Source organism: Aspergillus novofumigatus (genome assembly GCF_002847465.1).
Source record: "Aspergillus novofumigatus IBT 16806 chromosome Unknown P174scaffold_5, whole genome shotgun sequence".
Classification (NCBI taxonomy): domain Eukaryota; kingdom Fungi; phylum Ascomycota; class Eurotiomycetes; order Eurotiales; family Aspergillaceae; genus Aspergillus; species Aspergillus novofumigatus.
In genome coordinates, this window is record NW_020194278.1 from 1,953,865 (window position 1) to 1,973,342 (window position 19,478).

General features: G+C 53.3%; 9 protein-coding genes across 9 annotated transcripts; 6 read left to right on the plus strand and 3 right to left on the minus strand.

Moving 5' to 3' along the window:
• The first annotated feature begins 226 nt into the window (after positions 1-226).
• On the plus strand, positions 227-2,507 carry P174DRAFT_442857 (MICOS complex subunit MIC60). The gene is made up of 5 exons (XM_024827678.1): positions 227-406; positions 476-581; positions 639-1,834; positions 1,858-2,247; positions 2,314-2,507. Exons 1-5 carry the CDS (start codon positions 293-295, stop codon positions 2,356-2,358), a joined length of 1,851 nt encoding a protein of 616 aa, XP_024681591.1. The 5' UTR covers positions 227-292; the 3' UTR covers positions 2,359-2,507.
• Positions 2,508-2,633: 126 nt separating this feature from the next.
• P174DRAFT_442859 (uncharacterized protein) lies at positions 2,634-6,658 on the plus strand. Its single transcript, XM_024827679.1, has one exon. The coding sequence runs from the start codon at positions 2,951-2,953 to the stop codon at positions 6,416-6,418; it is 3,468 nt and encodes a 1,155-aa protein (XP_024681592.1). The 5' UTR covers positions 2,634-2,950; the 3' UTR covers positions 6,419-6,658.
• A 1,809-nt stretch (positions 6,659-8,467) lies between these two features.
• P174DRAFT_373032 (type III PLP-dependent enzyme) lies at positions 8,468-9,884 on the plus strand (the record flags this gene model as incomplete). Its single annotated transcript, XM_024822473.1, has 2 exons — positions 8,468-8,774; positions 8,830-9,884. 2 exons carry the CDS (start codon positions 8,468-8,470, stop codon positions 9,882-9,884), a joined length of 1,362 nt encoding a protein of 453 aa, XP_024681593.1.
• Positions 9,885-10,236: 352 nt separating this feature from the next.
• Positions 10,237-11,346, minus strand: P174DRAFT_452249 (GTP-binding protein; the record flags this gene model as incomplete). Its single annotated transcript, XM_024829065.1, has 1 exon — positions 10,237-11,346. One exon carries the CDS (start codon positions 11,344-11,346, stop codon positions 10,237-10,239), a length of 1,110 nt encoding a protein of 369 aa, XP_024681594.1.
• Positions 11,347-11,558: 212 nt separating this feature from the next.
• P174DRAFT_505043 (uncharacterized protein) lies at positions 11,559-12,679 on the minus strand. The gene is made up of 3 exons (XM_024831242.1): positions 12,613-12,679; positions 12,464-12,543; positions 11,559-12,396 (listed from the first exon to the last, which is right to left on the minus strand). The coding sequence occupies exons 1-3, from the start codon at positions 12,632-12,634 to the stop codon at positions 11,704-11,706; spliced, it is 795 nt and encodes a 264-aa protein (XP_024681595.1). The 5' UTR covers positions 12,635-12,679; the 3' UTR covers positions 11,559-11,703.
• A 151-nt stretch (positions 12,680-12,830) lies between these two features.
• Positions 12,831-14,793, minus strand: P174DRAFT_391626 (DNA-directed DNA polymerase delta subunit POL31). The gene is made up of 5 exons (XM_024823524.1): positions 14,644-14,793; positions 14,394-14,577; positions 14,204-14,335; positions 13,209-14,151; positions 12,831-13,160 (listed from the first exon to the last, which is right to left on the minus strand). The coding sequence occupies exons 1-5, from the start codon at positions 14,685-14,687 to the stop codon at positions 12,865-12,867; spliced, it is 1,599 nt and encodes a 532-aa protein (XP_024681596.1). The 5' UTR covers positions 14,688-14,793; the 3' UTR covers positions 12,831-12,864.
• A 1,046-nt stretch (positions 14,794-15,839) lies between these two features.
• P174DRAFT_422025 (uncharacterized protein) lies at positions 15,840-16,311 on the plus strand (the record flags this gene model as incomplete). The annotated part of the gene is made up of 2 exons (XM_024825005.1): positions 15,840-16,168; positions 16,242-16,311. The coding sequence occupies 2 exons, from the start codon at positions 15,840-15,842 to the stop codon at positions 16,309-16,311; spliced, it is 399 nt and encodes a 132-aa protein (XP_024681597.1).
• Positions 16,312-16,759: 448 nt separating this feature from the next.
• On the plus strand, positions 16,760-17,943 carry P174DRAFT_442864 (uncharacterized protein). The gene has a single exon (XM_024827680.1). The coding sequence runs from the start codon at positions 17,061-17,063 to the stop codon at positions 17,445-17,447; it is 387 nt and encodes a 128-aa protein (XP_024681598.1). The 5' UTR covers positions 16,760-17,060; the 3' UTR covers positions 17,448-17,943.
• Positions 17,944-18,355: 412 nt separating this feature from the next.
• Positions 18,356-19,395, plus strand: P174DRAFT_432347 (NAD(P)H-dependent flavin oxidoreductase; the record flags this gene model as incomplete). The annotated part of the gene is made up of 2 exons (XM_024825746.1): positions 18,356-18,454; positions 18,511-19,395. The coding sequence occupies 2 exons, from the start codon at positions 18,356-18,358 to the stop codon at positions 19,393-19,395; spliced, it is 984 nt and encodes a 327-aa protein (XP_024681599.1).
• Between the last annotated feature and the right edge of the window lie 83 nt (positions 19,396-19,478).

Consider the following 19,478-nt stretch of genomic DNA (forward strand, 5'->3'; position numbering starts at 1 on the left):
CGGAGCAGTATTACGAAACAAGAAAATATTGTTCCCACATGTAGACACTCAGTTCAAACCGCAAAATGGTTGCATCACTCTTTCGCCCATGAGAGCACGGAATGTAGTCGGTGGCAGAATTTGGGCGGTGCGACCTCCATAACTAAGCCACTTGGATATGGCTGTGCAGGGCTGTCGGAGCGGATCGTAAAAGCATCATCTCAATTCCGGTCCGCGTTTTCCCACTTGCCAACATCAACCCCCTCTTCTCAATCCGCCTTCAGCGTCTTCCTCCTCTGTTGTGCGGCCCGCCATGCTGCGCTCTTCTTTCACACAGAGCCGACAGTTGCTCCTGTCTTCAGCTCGCTCACGGGCAGCTGCGCAATGGCTGCCGAAAGCTGGAGCAAGCAACCGCTTTGCCGGCCAGGTATGACGACAACTTATGCTCCTTGATGGGTTCGGGAATACGTGCTAATACTAATGGCATCTTATACAGAGATTCTTTGCTGATGCCAAACCTCCCGTCACCGGTGCACCTACTCCCGCCTCCCCTTCTTCCGAATCACCTATTCCTCCAGAGACCGTTCCCAAGCCATCACCAGGTTCGCCTCCCGTTGTCCATTGAAGTCATTAATTTTTCCAAGAGCTAATTAGTGCAGCTGCTGAGGCTCCTCTCCCTCCCCCGCCTCCCCCTGCTCCTGCCCCCAAGACCGGGCGATTTCGAAAATTCCTTCTCTACTTGATTCTGACGTCTGGATTCGCCTACGCTGGCGGTATCTTTCTGGCGCTCAAGTCTGACAACTTCCACGACTTCTTCACGGAATACGTTCCTTATGGCGAGGACTGTGTTTTGTACTTTGAGGAACGCGACTTCTACCGCCGCTTCCCCAACACATTGAGAAACCAGAACCGCGCCCCCAAGGATGAGGGCAACACGGTCACAATTCCGAGCAAGAGCGGGCTTTCCTGGAAGGTTGCAGAGGAGCAATCTGGAGCTGATGTGTCACAGAAGGGCCCTCATATGAGCGCACTCGATAATGGCGAGAAAGCGCAACTCAAGCCTGGCGCAGTTAAGCCTGAGGAGAAGGTCGCCGCTGTCGAGAAGGCCAAGGCCGAGTCTGCTGCCAAGGAACAGAGCTCGGAGAATAAGAAAAAGGTGCAGGAGGAACCCAAGAAACCCGCGGCTCCAGCAGTGACGCCCATTGAATTCGCAACTGTCAGTGAGGGCGATGAAGAGGTCGTGCAGGAACTGGTTAAGACTTTCAACGATATTATCACTGTCATCGGCGCTGATGAGAACGCGCACAAGTTCTCTGGTGCTGTCAACAAGGCAAAGGAGGAGCTTCGAACTATTGGCGAGAAGATCATCGCCATCCGCAATGAAGCGCGAAATGCTGCCCAGGAGGAGATCAAGCAAGCCCATGCGACTTTTGATGAGTCTGCACGAGAGCTGATTCGTCGCTTTGAGGAGGCACGTGCTCATGACGCTGCTCAGTATCGGGAGGAGTTTGAGATTGAGCGCGAGAGACTCGCCCGTGCTTACCAGGACAAGGTCAACACGGAGCTGCAGAGGGCTCAAGAAGTGGCTGAGCAGCGCCTCAAGAATGAGCTGGTTGAGCAGGCCATCGAGCTTAACCGCAAGTACCTTCATGAGGTGAAGGATTTGGTTGAGCGGGAACGTGAAGGTCGTCTAAGCAAGCTGAACGAGTTGACCGCCAATGTCAACCTGCTCGAGAAGCTTACTACCGACTGGAAGGAAGTGATCGATACCAACCTCAAGACCCAGCAGCTCCAGGTTGCTGTGGATGCCGTCCGCTCCGTCCTCGAGCGCTCTACCATCCCCGGCCTTTTGTTCGTGAACTTGTTGCTGTGAAAGAGCTGGCTGCTGGTGACCCAGTCGTTGAGGCTGCTATTGCATCGATCAACCCAACTGCTTATCAGCGTGGTATTCCTTCGACGTCTCAGATCATTGAGCGCTTCCGTCGGGTGGCCGATGAAGTCCGCAAGGCAAGCCTTCTGCCCGAAGATGCTGGTATCGCCAGCCACGCGGCCAGTCTTGTTCTGAGCAAGGTCATGTTCAAGAAAGACGCGGTCGCGGGCAGCGACGACGTCGAAAGTGTGCTCCTTCGCACTGAGCATTTGTTGGAGGAAGGTAATCTCGACGACGCTGCTCGTGAGATGAACACCCTCAAGGGATGGGCCAAGATTCTGAGCAAGGATTGGTTGGGTGACGTGCGTCGGGTGTTGGAGGTAAAACAGGCTCTGGAGGTAAGATGATGGCCTTTCACTTCATTGTGTCATTTATACAGATGAGCTGACATATGTACTTTGCAGGTTATCGAGACAGAGGCACGCCTCCAGTGCTTGAGAGTTGAATAGAGAAAAGAAGTAGCGATCCCTTTCTGTTTCGCGTATATGTTCCTGTAGTCTATGGAAGACTTGTACGTTTAGTGGCACTACGTTATTAGAATCGATCTAGATATTCTTTTTGTCTAGATCTTCGATCCATGGTTATAGGGTTCCCTCCGTTGACGTCGTCTTCATGAGTCGTGGAGCTATATATAATGTTTGTTCTGTTTGTATATCCACGTGCAGCTCCAAGCCGTTGACGCGCATGGCTGATCGACTGAATGTCGACCCGAATGTCTTGCATCTGAAAGTTGTGGCAGAATATGCCACTTATTCTATCCTGCCGCTATGTTCTTGAGTTGAGCAAAGGTTGGAGTCGGCATTTGCGGTATCTTCTCTCAATAATTCCATGACTTCTCCACCACGTAACACGCACCTCCTTACTCACTTCGCGGGAGTGACCCGGACGCTCTCCCGACTTTGACGTTGGAGAAACTGGTGATTCCGTTGAATCGCTATTTTCGCTGCTATATCGATTTTGAACCACAGGGATAATTTGGCATCGAAACCTGCTGCCTCACTCGACTCTAATGGCGATTCCTACCGGCGGATTTCCACACGAATGACCGAGGGACGAGGAAGCGGCGAGCTGGAGGGCAGCACGCTCGGCAGCAGCTCGCGCGATGGAGACAGGGCGAGACGTAGTCAGCGACGGACAGCGAGCTCGAGCTCGTTTCTCGTCGATTCATCATTTCTATCCAAGTCAAAGAGCATACGGACCAGCTCTCATCGCCCGCGGCGTTCGGAATCGCATCGCAACGAGAAGCGTGGCGCTCCCGAGAATGATATTGCAACACCGAAGAAGAGGTCACGGTTTCCCTGGAGTCGTAATAAAGAGTCGCTGGAAGGGCCGTCGGTGATTGCTGGTCCTCAGGAGGCCGCAGGAACGGAAACGCCTGGTCCATCGTCCGCACAGCAACCTCCAACGTCGGAGCCGCCGCCAGCTAGGACGGACAATAACGAGGCTGCCCCAGGTTTGGATAGGGATTCACTCCAGATTGTTAACCTGGCTTTGAACTTGAGTGAGTCCCGGAGGAGGAATAATCTCGTTCGATCCGTCTCGACGCGGCTCCCAGGGGCTGGGGCGTCGGTTCCCTATACCGACACTACAACGTTGACTACGAGCGCCAGCCGTGGATATCCGGCTCTCCATACGCATCGCGATTATACCCAAGCGGGGATCAGTGACCGCGGCACGCCAACGCCTGGTGAATCAGCCGTGAATCCATCATCCGTGCTGGATTTGCTACCTAATGCTGCTGGAGGAGAGACCTTGCCCGAGGCATTCTCAACCAGTACGCTTGCTCGGGCCGATAAAGCCAGGCGTCATTTTGAGCTATTTCATCTCTATTTGCGTCTACTCCCTTCGCTCCCGCCACTGAGACATCATGGCACGCAAGATGCCACAGACGCCTCATCAGCGTCAAAGGGTAGCCTTTCTCAATCGCGAGACTACAATCCTCTCCAGGCGATTCGGAACCGAAAAGTCCGGTTCCGTGAGAGACGTCCGATTGATCCAGAGTCGGAAGGTTGGTATGACGTGGCTAGGGTGCGTGAATGGGTGAACTCGGTTCAGTCTCAGTATGGCGACAAAAGACACCTGCCTTCTGAATGCCTAAAGCTGCCACCTTTCGAACGAGGCGAGAAGGATCCGCCCCGAGAAGTGCCCGATGATCCAGATCTGTTTGCAGCGTCTCCTCCTTCCAGCTTAAGACGAGTCAGCCGCACTAGCAGCGGGAAAGCAGCTCGCAGGCCAAGATTCGACTGGACAATCTCCCCGGCTGAGCTTCTGGCTGATGCCGCGTGGGTTGAAGAAGGCCAGAATAAGAGCAAGATGGTGGACAAAGACGGGAATCTTCTGTTTCCGGACCCAGCAGAGTTGCATCCTTCTGGCGCCATGCCACCTAGCTCTGCCCAGACGCATATGCCAGCCAAGCCGCCGTCTGCGGGCGCACAACACCCGGATTCTGATACCTCTTTCTCAAATGCCCATCCTGCATTGGGACCTGAGTTCAGGAGCGTCAATCGTGGAAGGCGACGGCACAGATATCATAGTCCTGCACATGGTTTCCACAGCCGAGGTACTTCACTGACCGGCATAGGCACCAAGGAGCGCAAACTGGGATTACGGTCAAGTAGCTCTTCCAGTGTCTCCACCACTGGTGAAAGACACTCCTGGTATCATCATGCGGACAATATAGGTCGATCTGCCGCATCAAAACTTACTGGAGCTCGGAGCTCGCGAGTAAACTCCTCTACCACTGCCCCAGATGAAGAACATGGACCCAATACAGGACCGCTACCCTCCCAGACCTCGAGTACTCAACCAACGTGGGCCAAATTGGACGAGCGAAGCGGCTCGTTGTCATCCGCCGCAAGTCGTCAGGATCCTTCTTCTACTGGCACTCCGCCTGTTCCCCTTGGATACTTCCCTAGCATTGCGTCCAACTTGTCTCCTCCTTCAAGTCGCTCACCGTCGCCATCCAAACGACAACTTGCTCACGGCATCATTGCTCGCCATGCGCGAAGCAAAAGCCGCTCACGCCCCAAGGAGATCCTTGAGGACAAGTTGATCTCTGCGGCGGATACTGCCGATAATCTACAACAAAATATATCTGATGGCGCACATCGAGCCGGCAAACTCGAACCAAGCCCGATTCCCGATGATGTGTCTCCGTTGTACCAAGCTGACAAGACACGGAGCCACACGCATGCGCGCAAGGGATCATTTCAACCTGAATCGCGGCTGCGCGGAATCTTTAAAGGGCCAGGGAAAATTGCAGAGATCGTAGGCAACGAGGTTTCAAAAATGGGCGACCTGATAATGAAAAAGGACGATCCAGCTCATTCCAGGAATTCGTCATTGGAGACAGCTCTGCCCTCCGAGGATAGTGCATTGGACGAGGGCGAGGAAGTGAAGGGTGAAAAGAGATCGGGGCCCAAGGCCCTCCTACGTCGACTTCCGACATTCTCGGATGCGACTCCTCGCAAGCATCCCGAGCGTGGCAGTGCGAAGAGTCTTTTGCAGTCAACCGCGGCTTTGGCGACTCCGTCTCGACGGGCCGAGCAAGAAGAACAGCCTAGAGCTTCGGCAGTGGATAGTCCTTTGAAGCAGGGTCCAGATGCTCCATTGCATGATGCACAAGTGTCCCAGACGAAGAAGCTCATACAAAGGAATGCACACATTCTGGCGGAGAAAATTGGTGATGGCCGAAGATTTGAGCCCGAGTTCCACACGGTCCGGAACCAGATCGAGAAAAGGCAAATTAAAGATCCATCGGTTCCTTTCAGCATGATCCGTCCCCCGGTTACGGGGCTTGCGCAAGCAGAGGTCTCGGCTGCAGATCGTCCTCAAGGCAGGCGTCGTGGTGCGTCAGGTCAGTCAAGGACATGGAGCATCTCCAACCGCAGCATTTCAACTTCGGTGGACTCCGGTATCCCGGATCGAAGGGAAATCGAGCGTACAAGGGCGCTTCTTCTGGCATCGGGCATCAAAGCGCGGGAAATCACCCGCCGGGCCGAATCGATACGCAGTCCGCCGCCAGACTTTCTACAGAAAGCCTATCCGGACTCCCCTGTGCCCCAGGTCATCCGCCTCTATGAATTCGATGTGGCGGCTAAGGGACTGCTCCGGCGATTAGAGACATCTCAAGAATCGTTCCGGCGAACTGTGGAGGGTTTCCCTAAAGCCTCGGGCGCTTTGAAAACGCAGTTGGCACAGCTGGAAGATATGGTCAACCAGACTCTTGCCCCGCGAGTTCGAGCATTAGCGGACGACGCCGAAAATCTCAGCGTCGAACTCAACACGACCAGTACGCTTGCAGTGAAGCAGTTGAGCGACAAACTCGACAAGGGCATCCGGAAGCGCCATCGGCGTTTGCGCTGGCTCCGCCGTACCGGCTTCGTCATGCTCGAATGGGCGCTTGTTGGGATGCTGTGGTGGGTGTGGTTGATTGTCATGGCCTTCAAGGTCCTTCGCTATATCTTTCGAGGAGCAATTTCCGGCATCCGGTGGGTGCTGTGGTTGTGATGAGGACATTTGGTTCTTCTGTTTTCCGTCTTTCTACATACTTGTAATATTTTGAAAGCTGTGGGCCATCTGCCACCTGCTCTATTTCCTTCTCTTCCATTAAGAGTTATATACCCATTATTGAGGATTCAGTTTGCCTGGCGCAGCTTACTCTTTTGATCCAAGGCATTGTCTTTGGTACGGGTTTACTGGGTTACCTTTGCCAGATATTGTGCATATTTATATTTCTGTATGATGTCGAGATAATAAGAGTACCTCTATTTGCATGGTAGCTTCTTGGGTCTCCTTCCTGTACATGATTTATTGGTCTTCACTCGTTTTGTCTTGAGAGATGAGCGAATATGATGCCTCAGGCTACCGATGCGTATATATCCTAATCAAGTAGGTGAATCATTGCCTTCTGGAGTCGCTTTTCGAAACTTTCTTCTGCCTTTACGGTCGGCCAGACACGAAACAATAACAATAACATTGCTAGGGGTTTGGTGGTGACGTAGGAGCCCTTTCTGTGTTCAGGCGGATTTATGTTGACTGTTGACGATCTCTAGCTAGTAGCTGTAGAGAGGTAGGCACCACTGGACACTGTATTTTGTGCTTCAGTAAGGTTTCTGAAACATCAATAGGCAAGTTTTATGTATAATAAATTGATATATATATATATATATATATATATATATATGCACACTAGTCGTTGAGAGGGAGATAGCTGGATACTGGTAGCTCTGGGGTATGAATCATAATCAAGCTATTGCGCTAAATATAACATCCAATCCGAGCGGACTGGATAGAATGAGGACAGCTGATGCTGATGATGATGATGATGATTCTGAGGGGTATGAGGATGCACCTGCACATGCAATGCAGGCTGCAGAATCATACAGCAATGCCCCCTGCAGATCAGAAGGGGTCGAGGAGCCGGAAGAGAACAGAAATCAGGCTGCAATTTTGGGTTGAAAAGAGCAAAGATGAGTCAATTGGGGGAGGACGAATAGAATGACGGATATTAATTGCACCTTAAGCACAGTACGTACTAGGTAAGGGTACACTACTCAGTACTCAGTACGGAGTATGTGCCTAGTGAGAAATGCCTCAGCTTCGTCATAGAGGGGCACCGGAAATAGCGTACGCCTCGCCAGTGTCAGAGCGGTTCCATCCCCACAGTCGGTGCGTTCTCCTCCATCACCAACTTTTCCTCGTTCTCTCGTTTCTTTCCTCTTCCTCTCCTTTTCTCCTCTCCCTCTTTCTCACTTTCCCATCCATTGCCATTCGAGGTAAGTTGCATTTCGTCTGATTCCCTGCTCCTTCATTTCCTTGATTTGGTCTCTGCCTATATTGGCATTCCTTATCGACTTCCCCCACTTTCGCTGGCGTGTGCCCTTTGCCCTAAAACACCAAACATCCACCGCCGCCGAACGAGCGAAAAAAAAAAGACCGCACGCGCCTCGTCGTTCGCCCATAAAATCTCTCACCTCTCCCTCCCCTCCGTCCTACGGTCATTTCTCACCTCTCCTGCAAGGGTACTGACCGCTGCTCTCTTCTCTGACAGATTTATCTCATTTGTGGGATTAAAAAAAAGTTCTCTTACTTTGTCCACCGAGCGACAAAGTTTTCTCCTCAATTTTAAGACCGCGTCTCTACGCCTTTGGAAACTCCCCGGTTCCAAAGGCACCAGCTCATCACGGCTTTCGCAGCCTCTCCCTTACCCTTTCGTCAAATTGTCTCGCCTCGACGGCTCCGCGACACTCTTAACAACATTCCACCACCTCCTGCTGACCCCTCCCTCGGTTTCCTCCGGTGCGCCATTTTTTAACCACCCTTTGACGCCCCTCCAACTTATTCCCGCACTCTTTGAGCTGCCGCATAGGACTTCTCTGAAGGTTCTTCCTCTTAAGGAGGAAGGGTCTAGGAGGCTTGGTCCAGTCAACCTCGGTTGCGAATCTTTTCGTCCTCCTTAACACGCAGTCGCGTTCTTGACTCTTGTCTCATAAACTTATTTATCTCTTTCAAAACCAAAACCTTTCAAGACCTGTTCCGTGCTTCGTCGCAGCGCGCATGGTTATGGCACCGACTGCTTGTGTTCCTGCTGAAGTATGCATGACCAAACACTGTCACGACAAAAACGACTATAATTTTAATCACCATAGTCAACTCAGCAATCATGGATGGGACGACCTTTCGCAATCTAGGTTGGCTGCCAAGAACCTGGTCTTGGACGTCCTGAAGAAACGCGCCGCCGAGGTGGATGTGGACCGGTGCGGCCCCGGTGAAGAAGATGCCTTTTATGTGGCCGACATGGGGGAGATCTACCGACAGCATCTTCGCTGGAAAATGAACTTGGGTCGCGTCAAGCCTTTTTACGGTAGGTTTTTTTTTTGACCATTGGATCTTCAGACCAATGAGCTAACGACTCCCAGCGGTCAAGTGCAACCCCGACCCGGAGATCCTTCGTCTCATGGCTAAGCTTGGAAACGGTTTCGACTGTGCCTCCAAGGCGGAAATCGATCTGGCCCTCGGGACTGGCATCGATCCTAGCCGCATCATCTACGCGCAGCCCTGCAAGACCAAGTCCTATCTGCGCTATGCCGCCAAGGTGGGCGTCAAACAAATGACCTTCGACAATGCCGACGAGCTCTACAAGATCAAGGCCTGCTACCCGGACGCGGAGCTCTACCTGCGTATCCTGACCGATGACTCGACCAGTCTGTGCCGGCTCAGCATGAAGTTCGGCGCCTCGCTGGACATCGCCCGTCAGCTGCTTGAACTTGCCCACGCGCTCGAGCTCAAGGTCGTCGGAGTGAGCTTCCACGTGGGCTCCGGTGCCGAGGATCCGCGCGCGTTCCTCAAGGCCGTGCAGGATGCTCGTCTGGTCTTTGACCAGGCTGCGGAGGTGGGCCACGAGCTCCACACCCTGGATGTCGGGGGTGGCTTCTGCCAGGACACTTTTGAAAAGTTTGCCGGCATCCTGAGTGAGGCGCTTGACACGTATTTCCCGCCTCACATTCGTGTCATTGCCGAGCCTGGCCGCTACTACGTCGCCAGCGCCTTCACCCTGGCCGCCAATGTCATTGCCCGCCGCGATGTGCGTGACCCCGAGGACCCGGCCACCGATGCCTACATGCTGTACCTGAACGACGGCGTGTACGGCAATTTCTCCAACATCATCTTCGACCACCAGCATCCCGTGGCCAAGATCTTGACCTGCTCCGGCGAGACTCAGCCGTCCGCTCTGAATGCTGCGACTTCAGAGGGCATCGCCTACTCCATCTGGGGTCCGACCTGTGATGGTATCGACGTCATCACCCAGCGCATTGTGCTGCCTGGTCTGTTGGACGTCGGCGACTGGCTGTACTTTGAGGAGATGGGCGCTTACACCAAGTGCAGCGCCACCCGGTTCAACGGCTTCTCGGACAACCACGAGGTGATTTACATCTCGAGCGAAGCCGGTGCAACTGCTCTCCTGGAGTATTAAGAGACATTCTTGTATTTGCTTAAGCTTTGACTGTATTCATTTGCTGTCTGTATTTATGTTTGTTGTGGGATAGATAATTGGGGAGGACGGGAGATCCCATAATTGATTTGCTTTTTGCTTGATAGACTAGACATTGTCACACTGTCTAATCGGTCTTCTGAGCTACTTTGGTTCTCTTGGTAATCCTGGACGCTATAGAGTGCATTCATTTTTGATGCAGAAAAATGGGGGTCATCTGTATATCTATGAAATATCTATCTTTTTATCTACATTCCTGCCCGCATCGTCTCTTGACCACAATCATAAGGAGCCAGCTCCACTGAAGTTCATGTACAGAAAGAAAACCTATAATCTATACCAGGCGTTCGACCACTAACTCGCCCGCGGCACCTTCACTAAGCTGAATCAACCCACCAGCTTCCAGCTTCTTCTTCCACTTGCCCGACTCGTACCGGGCCAGGATAAGCGTGAGACGCGCAACGACAACGGGGTCCGCGCTCTCCGCCACCATCTCCGAGGGCGTGAAGGTCCAGCGCCCAAAGGCCCAGTTGAGAATGTAGTGTCGGACAGCTTCATTGCCGGACGTCAGAGGCGGCGCGGGTTTCTTCTCGCCGGGGTTGTCCCCGGAGTCGGCGGGCGGTTGCGAGGCAGGACAGCGCATGGTCCCCTTGATCCGGTAGACTTCGTCCTTGGGCGCAGCGAGCAGCATCATCTCGAGGGCGGCAACATCGATAGTCTGGTCGGGCCGGGAGGCTTTGAGCGTGACGGACAACACTTCGACTTCAGACTGGTGGTCATGCCGATGCTGGTGATGATCGTCCGTCAACCGCAACGCATCCTCAGCATCCTCCTTGGCGAACAACGCCCCGTCAAGCCCCAGTAGAACCTCCTTATCCACCCGGCCCTTATCCGACTTGACCCACGGGGTCTGCACCTCCAGATCCCCCACGCGATCCAAGCACAGCTCAAAGCGCTCCTCCGGCACCCCCTCCCACTTATTGAAGATAATCAAGTCCGTGTACTTGGCCTGCAGCTTCGCCGTGTACGACGTATCCTCGTACCCCTCCCAATTCTCCACATCAATCACGCTGATCACCCCGTCCAGCACGAAGCTGCCCGGCTGCTCGCGCGCAAGCCGGTTCACCTCCATCGCCAGCGTCGCGGGGAACGCGCTCCCGCTCGTCTCGATGACGATGCGGTCCGGCTTGACCTCCTCGCGCAGCTGGTTCAGCGCGTCGCTGAGCTGCCCCACGAGGTTGCAGCAGATGCATCCGTTCAGCAGCTCGCGCACGCCGGAGATGGACTGCGTCGAGGCGAGCTGCGAGTCGATGGCTACATCGCCGAATTCGTTTTTGAGGAGTGCGAGGCGGTAGGTCGGTGGGAGCTGGGGGATGAGGTTGAGGAGGAGGGTGGTTTTGCCGGAGCCGAGGAAGCCCGTTATGATTGTTATTGGGATGGGCATTTTCTATTTTCGTTTTTCTTTTCTTTGCCTGACTGTTGACAAGTCTCAGTCCGATGGTGATACTTTTTTACACCGGAGGGGTAGAGCCGCTAATCCTGATTTGGAAGCCCTAATCTTATGACGTAGCTACCTGTCTATGAGGGTAAAGAATACTTCATATTCTTTTAAATGGAGCCATTGAGGCAATAGAGTATCTATTTCGGATATCAATTGGTTAGATGTACAGGATGCAATTCAGGGATGGTGGTCAGAATACTACATGGAAGTGTAATGGCCGTGTCGAGACAGCAACCAGCAGTAGCACCAGAACGGACAACAACGCTTCAATCAAACAGCTTGTACTAATGCCATGGGCTATCATTCAGTCCTCTCATAAGAAACCTCAGTATATCCCTCAACACCAGCCCTCGCCATCGCCTCATCCACACTCTCCAGCGACAGCTCCCTCCGCATCCTCCTCAACTCAAACTCCCCAAAATAGCTCGGCTCCTCGCTCACCTTGCAGAACCCAACACTCTCAAACAGCGCCAGACTGCGCCCATTCTCCTTCCCAATCTTCACGCTCAGCGCGCCAAACCTGCAGTCCGTCCTGCCTTGTAATGTAGTAGCGCCAGCACCAGTGCCTTGCACAAACTCCCCCACTATGTCTGCCTCATGCTCAAGCACATACCGCAGAAACGCAAGCAGCGCAGCCCGCCCATAGCCCTTTCGCTGATTTGCCTTCTCGGCAATCATCAGCTCAATCTCCCCGATGATTATTTCTGGACATGACGGGCCGTCTTCGTCCTCATCCTCAACCCGGAGAAAGAGGTTAATGTCGCCGAGCATCTGCTCAGGTGCATCATCTCCGTCCTGCAGCTGCAGCTGCAGCCGTAACCCTTGCCCTTGCCTCTCTTGACCTTCAGTCTGAGACTGATGCTGAGGCTGAGGCTGAAGAACAGGCAAAGTAATAATAAAAGTCAACTTATCGGCATCCTGGCGCCAGCTGCGCTGCATGGCGTACTCCTCTTCCAGAGTAAGTGGTTCCGAGGCCGTGGCGGCTTGGATTTCCTGCTCTTCATTAGCTTCTGCTCATCTTATCAGTTGAGTTGAGGATGTGGGGGGAGGAAGTGTCTACCTCATCTTTCATCCATTCGTGGTAGCGTGGGACGTGCCAGCTGGAGTATGGAACTAGAAGTACCTTTGAGGTGGAGATTGCTATGTCTTTTGTTAGATTTTTGGGGGTTTTTGAATTCTTTGTGGTGGTTCTTTGAAAGGGGCGCGCACCGGTTTTTGCGTTGAGGCGCATGTCTATTATTTTGAAATTTATGTCGGAGTCTATGTCTATTGCTGCCTGCAGCTTTTTTTGCCTTGATTTGATCGGTAGATGGACTGACTGGTGGAAGAGGAAAATGAGGACTTTTGCCCCGGTCTTGGCGCCGTTGATTGCACGAATATAGCCTACAGAACTACGGAGAACAAGTCATTGCAGAACTCTGCGTGATGCACATATTGATGTCATCGGGTGCTTCTATTGTATTATTGCTTCTCTTGCTTTCCTGCAAAAGCACCGAACTTGACCACCTCGACTTCCAATGTCTCGCTATCCACGAGAATCAACTCCCCCGTCTCCTTGAACTTGGGAATCGACAACAGACGCACACGCGCACCAGTATTATCTGCCGCGTCGGTCATTTCTGTGTCGGCTCCGTTAAGTCTAAGGGGAGAGTCGCCTTCCAGCACGGCCGTCTTGAACCGTGGCTGATTCCCAGCGAAGAAGATGTGCGGACAGGAGTGCATTACAAAAGGGTCGTTTGTCTGGAAAGGATAGGACCCTGTAGATAGTCAGTACTTGATCGAGATATGCGGCAAGAGAAACGAACATATTGTGTCAGGCGCGGTGGGAACTCCACATCTCCACCGTAGCATGGCCTCCATGATTCTCATCCTGGCCTCGATGTCCCCATCATCGGCGTCCAGCGCATCACGGTCCGCAAAGTCCAGATACCGCAGGACATCATCCACGTTCTGTCCGCTGCTTCCCCACAGCCGCCATCCCTCGACATCTCCTTCCCACGGGTTGGTGACACTGTCGAACCAGCCTGGCTCGGGAGCTTCGTCACCCGACGGAGGCGGAGCACAGTATGCCCTGGCTCGTGGGAACATCGCTCGGTGGATCCCCTGCTGAGGGAGTGCAAAATTCGCCGGGTCACTCTCGCCAGGCATGAGAGTCACAGGTATGCTCGGCAGGATCTCCGCGAGGAAGTTGTCTAGTTGTGTGATGGGCGAGGCGTTGTATGCAGAGGCGTCGTACCCATACTTTCTCGGGCCCATCTTCTTCTTCGCGGCCGCTCCCATCTCTGTGCCGGTAGCTGCTGCCTCAGTCGTCACGCTAGCCCCCAGTGAGTTTCCGGCAATGATAAGCCGTGTGATTGAGGACGCATCCGGTCCTGTGTACCCCAGAAGATAGTCTGTCAGAAGTTCCAGCGCAAGAGTATCACTCGATGTGCCCGTAATCCCAAGACCACTCACAAAAGCAATCTTGCCCTTGCACGACTCTTTTGTATCCGTCTTGTCTTCGTCCCGCTCCCACCGACGGGGCTGCGGAGCCAGGTCAGGCACTCTGATATCGATCGTTTCAAAATCACCATTCGCATTCTCTGTCCCCAATACCGCTATAATGGCTCCTGTCGCGAGTTGAGTTGACCTCAGAAGATTCCCTGCTAATCGCAGGCGGCCTGACTCGTCTTCCAACATGATTTGAGTCAATTCCGGATGAGCGGGATCTTGGTACGTGCGACGGGGCGGAGGGGCTAGGGTGTGACTCTAGGAGGTGTCAGCGATGCCTGGAGACACGACGGATGGGGAACGTTCGGACCTCTCTGGAAAGATCATCCAGGATATTCGGCTTCAAGGGCATATCCATGTAGACCGTCCCAGCGACCCAGCAAAGCTCGCCTTGTCGGACATCGAGCACTCGCTCTACACGACGAGCGTGTTCTCCGGCGATCTATCACCCATCGACAGGGGTTAGAAAATGACGACCAGGTGCCAAGCGACCGTCTTACACTGAATCCTTCCCATGCGTCCATTCCAACCTCTTCCACCACCGGTTTCAGCCGTGCGAGTCGTAAGAAGTACATATCGCCATATTGTTGCTGATAATGTCTTGCATCGCCGGAGGGGAGTTTGAAGGTATGAAGTGGGTTGTAGTGGGAAACCTCGCGATACACAGGCGAGAACTGTTCGTCACTGTATCGAGCGACCGTTAGCATCATCTTATCCATCTGAGGCTTCTGAGCATGGAGAAGAGCAGACCTCGGGGGTTGCAAAAACACGTCCTCCGCTGTGTTGGTAGCCATTGTGTAAGGAAATCTCTTATCTCCCAAAATGCTCCCTCTGAGCCGTGGAAAATGAGATGATTCTTTCCGCTACGGGCCAAAGAGCGTGTAATTGAAGAAGTTGAAGCCGAGCTTCGTCACTGTTCCGTTGATCTCGAGGCCGCTGTACCACGCGAATCACGCGTCTTTTGGCGTTTCCCCTGGCAGTGTAATTACAATACCGCATTGGGCAGAACTACAACTACTACCTAGGTACTACTACTACAACCAATATAACGCTGCAAGTGCTCTCTCGCTAGAACAGAAGAGATAGCTGCGTTCTTATATTCTACAATGTTGTTTTCTGAGTCCCTTCACCAAGTTCAGAATGTCTTTGAAAATGCTAGATTCTGGTTGATTGACGACATACGACTCGGGTCATCGTTGCGATCGATCTTGGACTTCCATCAAGAATGGCAGAGATTACTCTGAGACAAGCTCCTAGAAAATAAGACCAGCTATAGATTCCCAGTCTCATGCTTTCTTCTGCAATATGCTGGCTGTTTCGGCCAAAAACGTGCTTGTGTCACCGAGGAATGCTGGCTTGAAGCAAAAGCGATGTGTCGGCTGTACAGCTAATCAACCATTACAGATCTCTCTAACGGAGTCTAGAAGATCGAGCTCTTGATCTGCAATAGTGATGAGGTCGTTCACGAGATTACCATTGGTGACTAGACGTCTTGAATGGACCTGGGCTAGATGATTGTTGACTATCTGCCCCAAGGCCACGAAGACATTCCGATCTCCATTCCGCATACCATATCTTCCATGAGTGGATTGCACCGAGTCAATCGAATGCACGAGGCCTTGATTGTTCGGCGTCACCAGATGTCTCCTTCTCTGATAGGTCTGCTCACTTGCACACGGATCCATTTCATTCTTGTCAATTGAGAAAATCCATTCGAATGACATAGTCGAGAACTCGAGAATGGATCTGCCCATATCTCATACGTGCATCTGCATGTCTTCCATGAGTATGGCAGACTTCAAAACATTAGGCAGCCCATATCTCGTCCTCCCATCCGTGGCTGGCCTGAGAGTTGATCTCCCCAGGTCATCCTCACAGTCTCAAGAACGCGTCGAGAACACAACACCAGACGTCGCCAGATCCATCTTCACGACAACAGCACCAGGATGAAGATCCTACCATCTGCCCTCCGTCTTCTAGGCAATTGCCTTGCCATCAGTCTGTTGGCGTGCCTCTTCGTGACGGCGTTCAATCTCGACTTCCTCCCGCGCAGTTTATCCACGCGATTGTTCGGACGAAGCCTTCCAGGATCGCTTGTAACGTCTCCCCAAGGTGCAGTCGGGTATCAGCCTCCTCCAGGGCCCGTTGCCAACGATGCGCGACCAACAGAGACAATGGCCTACAAGACGATCATCACAACGATCATTACCCGAGAGACAACGCACGAACTGAGGCAAGCCCCGGTGGGACTGAGGAACTCGTCAGATCTGCATGGGTATGTCTGCTCGTTTTGATCTCTAGGCGGTTTTTGCTGATGGAGTCTCCCAGACCCTCGAACGTTGTCGTAGTCACCGGGACTGTGACCAGGACACAGGTGATGGTGGTACCGACACAAACAGCTTCCTCCGAAGGAAGTAGAGACGCTACGGATACATGGGGCTTAGCTACATTAGCCTCGTCGGTTTTGTGGGCCTTGTGGCACTTGTTACTGTGAAACGAATAGATGCTCAGGTCAAATCAAATCAAACGTCCACAGCATACTGACCCTCTTCCGTCTATCTCCATGATTATGCAGGATACAAAAGAGTATCTAACCCTCGAGCACGCGGTCAACTGCTGTCTGATTGATCGAATCTGGGTTCCCAGTAGCTAAGACTTGGGCGCCGTGACCAAAACTGCCGATCCCTTCCACGCCAGTCTAATTCTGCTCTGTGGCACCTAGTGGAGTGGATAGGCTGACTCGTAGGGTGGATAGGCGTAATTGGACAGTTGTATTTCTCCTCCTTCAATTCTCTAGTGCTCACGCAGATTATTTCTGTATTCGCGATCCGTGCATTCCAGCTGCGAATCGTAAATATCATAGAATGTGGACCTACATGACAGGCATTGACAATTGACCCAATGGGCTGCTATGCGTACAGTATCCCTGTACACCCCTGATGGCCCGATTGACGTGCGCTGAAACCCTGAGCCTCATAAGCGGTTTTGCAAAACCTCCAATTGCTCTCCAAGTTTGGGGCCGAATTCTGTTTGTTACAATTGACTCTTGTGTACTATCCTCGGCGGTAACCTAAGCTTACAAAGTATCCTACGCTGGTCAACATTCTCCCTCTGTATTGTTGTTGCCTCTACGCCCTCACGGCACGTCTACCCGGAGTCCACAGTCAATGTCTGGCGTATTAGACGGCCCCGCTGGGTTTGCGCTCCGCAAGAATGGCACCTGTCTCGACACAGAGGTGGACTGTGGTGCCACCCTTCCCCCTTTTCGAGCCTGTTGTCCCGCGGGATCACACTGTCCAAGCCAGTACAATGTGAACTGCTGTCCATCAGCCGCGAACTGCACGCAGCTGCTTGTGGAGACGCCGAAATGCGCCAATGAGACGTGGGATTTGTACAATTATTACGGATACTTTTGCTGTGAGAATGGGACAACGGCCTTTGGGACGAGCTCGAACAGTGATGGTTGCGCGCTGCCGGGGTATAAATTCCATAGCTCTGAGACTCTGTTGCCGCTTGTCTCCTCGGGGAAGGGTACGTGGGACTTGCAAACATAAAAGGATTCGTTCAGGTCAATGCTAACGTACCGCTCCAGCATCGATTGCGACATCGACTTCCTCCGTGACATCCACACCGTCGACGAGCTCTACATCCTCGGCATCACCAACGCAAACATCGACTCAACCCTCCGACACGTCCTCCAAGACAAACACAGGAGCCATTGCAGGAGGCGTAGTCGGCGGCGTGGCCGGGGTAGCCATCATCGCTTTCTTGGTGTGGTGGCTTCTCAGTCGCCGAACGAAACGTCAACCAGTCGTCCCCGGGTCAGAGGCGGTCCCCGTCACAGATTATAAGAATAACAGCCTGATGGTCAGTGAACTTGACGGCCGCGGTACTGCATATGAACTCGGGGCCAGGCAAATCCTCACGAGTTACCGGCGGACGCGACATTCCATCGATGATACAAGGGACGAAGGATACCACTAGTTAATCATTAGCGTCTTTGTCACAAATTGGCTATGTGAGTAATGAAAACGAAAAAGAGATAGTCAGCAGATGGTAGATGGATGATTCGTAAAGGTTAGAATGATGGCCTGGTTCAGCCTCGGTCCGGCTGCTCGGGGCCTCCGCTTCCCCGCATTCACACAGGCATAACAACTGCATCATCTCTGCTTGATCGGTAATTATACGTGTGAATAATGATTCTGAGGCTCGTGAGAGCTATTTCTGCTGCATTTATGTAGTCAATAATCCTATTAATATGACCTCTCTGTTTACTCGAACCCTTAGATCTATTAAACCGTCCCACCCTAACTATTCCTTCTCAATCTAGGCACATCCTTTTACCGCAGTTCTCTCCTTCACTCAGTCCTCTGCGACAGCAGTGAAGAATAGGGATGACACAAGACAACGCATACTTTTGAAAGGCAACTTGATACCCCTAGTTTATTGTCGAAGCTACAAAATGTCCGTCAACACGCCCCTCTGCTCCCTCCTCAATATCCAGCACCCCGTCCTGCTAGCAGGCATGGCTCGTGCATCTGGGGCCCCCCTCGCCGCCGCCGTCTCCAACGCAGGCGGGCTAGGAACCATCGGCGGGCTGGGCTACACCCCCAGCAGCTCTCGGAGATGCTCACGGAGCTCAAATCGCTGCTCCGCGACAAATCCTTCCCCTTCGGCGTGGACCTGGCCCTGCCGCAGGTCGGCGGCGGCGCCCGCGCCACGAACCACGACTACACACACGGCCAGCTCGACGAGCTCATCGAGGTTGTCATCTCGCACGGCGCGAGGCTCTTCGTGTCTGCCGTGGGCGTGCCGCCCGAGCGCATCATCAAGCGGCTCCATGGCGCCGGTATCCTGGTCATGAATATGGTTGGTGCGCCCAGGCACGCGGAGAAGGCGTTGCAGCGCGGTGTGGACATTGTCTGTGCGCAGGGTGGGGAGGGCGGCGGGCATACGGGCGACATCCCCTTCTCCGTCCTCGTGCCGGCCGTCGTGGACGTCGCGAAGCGGTACAAGAGCCCGCTGACGGGTCAGCCGGCGCTGGTTGTCGCGGCGGGCGGTATCAACGACGGTCGCAGCTTGGCGGCGTCGCTGATGCTGGGTGCGTCCGGGGTCTGGGTGGGTACGCGGTTCGTAGCATCCGAGGAGAGCGGTGCTAGCCGGATGCACAAGGAGGCCGTGGTCCGGGCCCGGTACGGCGAGACGCAGCGGACGCTTGTCGTCACCGGACGACCACTGCGGATGCTGCCGAATGATTACATCAAGGACTGGGAGAAGAGGCCCCAGGAGATCGCCGAGCTGACGGCCAAGGGCATCGTCCCCATGATGCACGACCTGGAGAATGAGAAAGAGGTCGATATGCCCTTCCTCATGGGCGATGTCTCGGCCAGCGTCACAGAGATCAAGCCTGCAGGGGACCTTGTGCGCGAGATGGTCCGGGATGCCGCCGAGATGTTGAAGCTAGGAGCGTCGTATACCACCGGATCGTCAAGCAAACTATGATACTTTGGCTGTATGTAGTTTAGTTGCCTTTGGCACGCCAGAGATCCCACCATATTTGAAAAATCTGCAATGTTGGAAAAATG

Coding starts and splice junctions, on each gene's coding strand:
- P174DRAFT_442859 (XM_024827679.1), top strand. CDS start 2,951: ATGACCGAGGGACGAGGAAGCGGCGAGCTGGAGGGCAGCACGCTCGGC.
- P174DRAFT_391626 (XM_024823524.1), bottom strand. CDS start 14,687: ATGGCTACCAACACAGCGGAGGACGTGTTTTTGCAACCCCCGAG. Junction 14,336..14,393: donor ACGCATGGGAAGGATTCAGT/GTAAGACGGTCG, acceptor GATGGGTGATAG/ATCGCCGGAGAACACGCTCG. Junction 13,161..13,208: donor CACCGCGCCTGACACAATAT/GTTCGTTTCTCT, acceptor GACTATCTACAG/GGTCCTATCCTTTCCAGACA.
- P174DRAFT_505043 (XM_024831242.1), bottom strand. CDS start 12,634: ATGCGCCTCAACGCAAAAACCG. Junction 12,544..12,612: donor GCGCCTCAACGCAAAAACCG/GTGCGCGCCCCT, acceptor CAAAAGACATAG/CAATCTCCACCTCAAAGGTA. Junction 12,397..12,463: donor ACGAATGGATGAAAGATGAG/GTAGACACTTCC, acceptor AATGAAGAGCAG/GAAATCCAAGCCGCCACGGC.
- P174DRAFT_442864 (XM_024827680.1), top strand. CDS start 17,061: ATGTCTGGCGTATTAGACGGCCCCGCTGGGTTTGCGCTCCGCAAGAAT.
- P174DRAFT_442857 (XM_024827678.1), top strand. CDS start 293: ATGCTGCGCTCTTCTTTCACACAGAGCCGACAGTTGCTCCTGTCTTCA. Junction 582..638: donor CGTTCCCAAGCCATCACCAG/GTTCGCCTCCCG, acceptor TAATTAGTGCAG/CTGCTGAGGCTCCTCTCCCT. Junction 2,248..2,313: donor AGGTAAAACAGGCTCTGGAG/GTAAGATGATGG, acceptor TGTACTTTGCAG/GTTATCGAGACAGAGGCACG.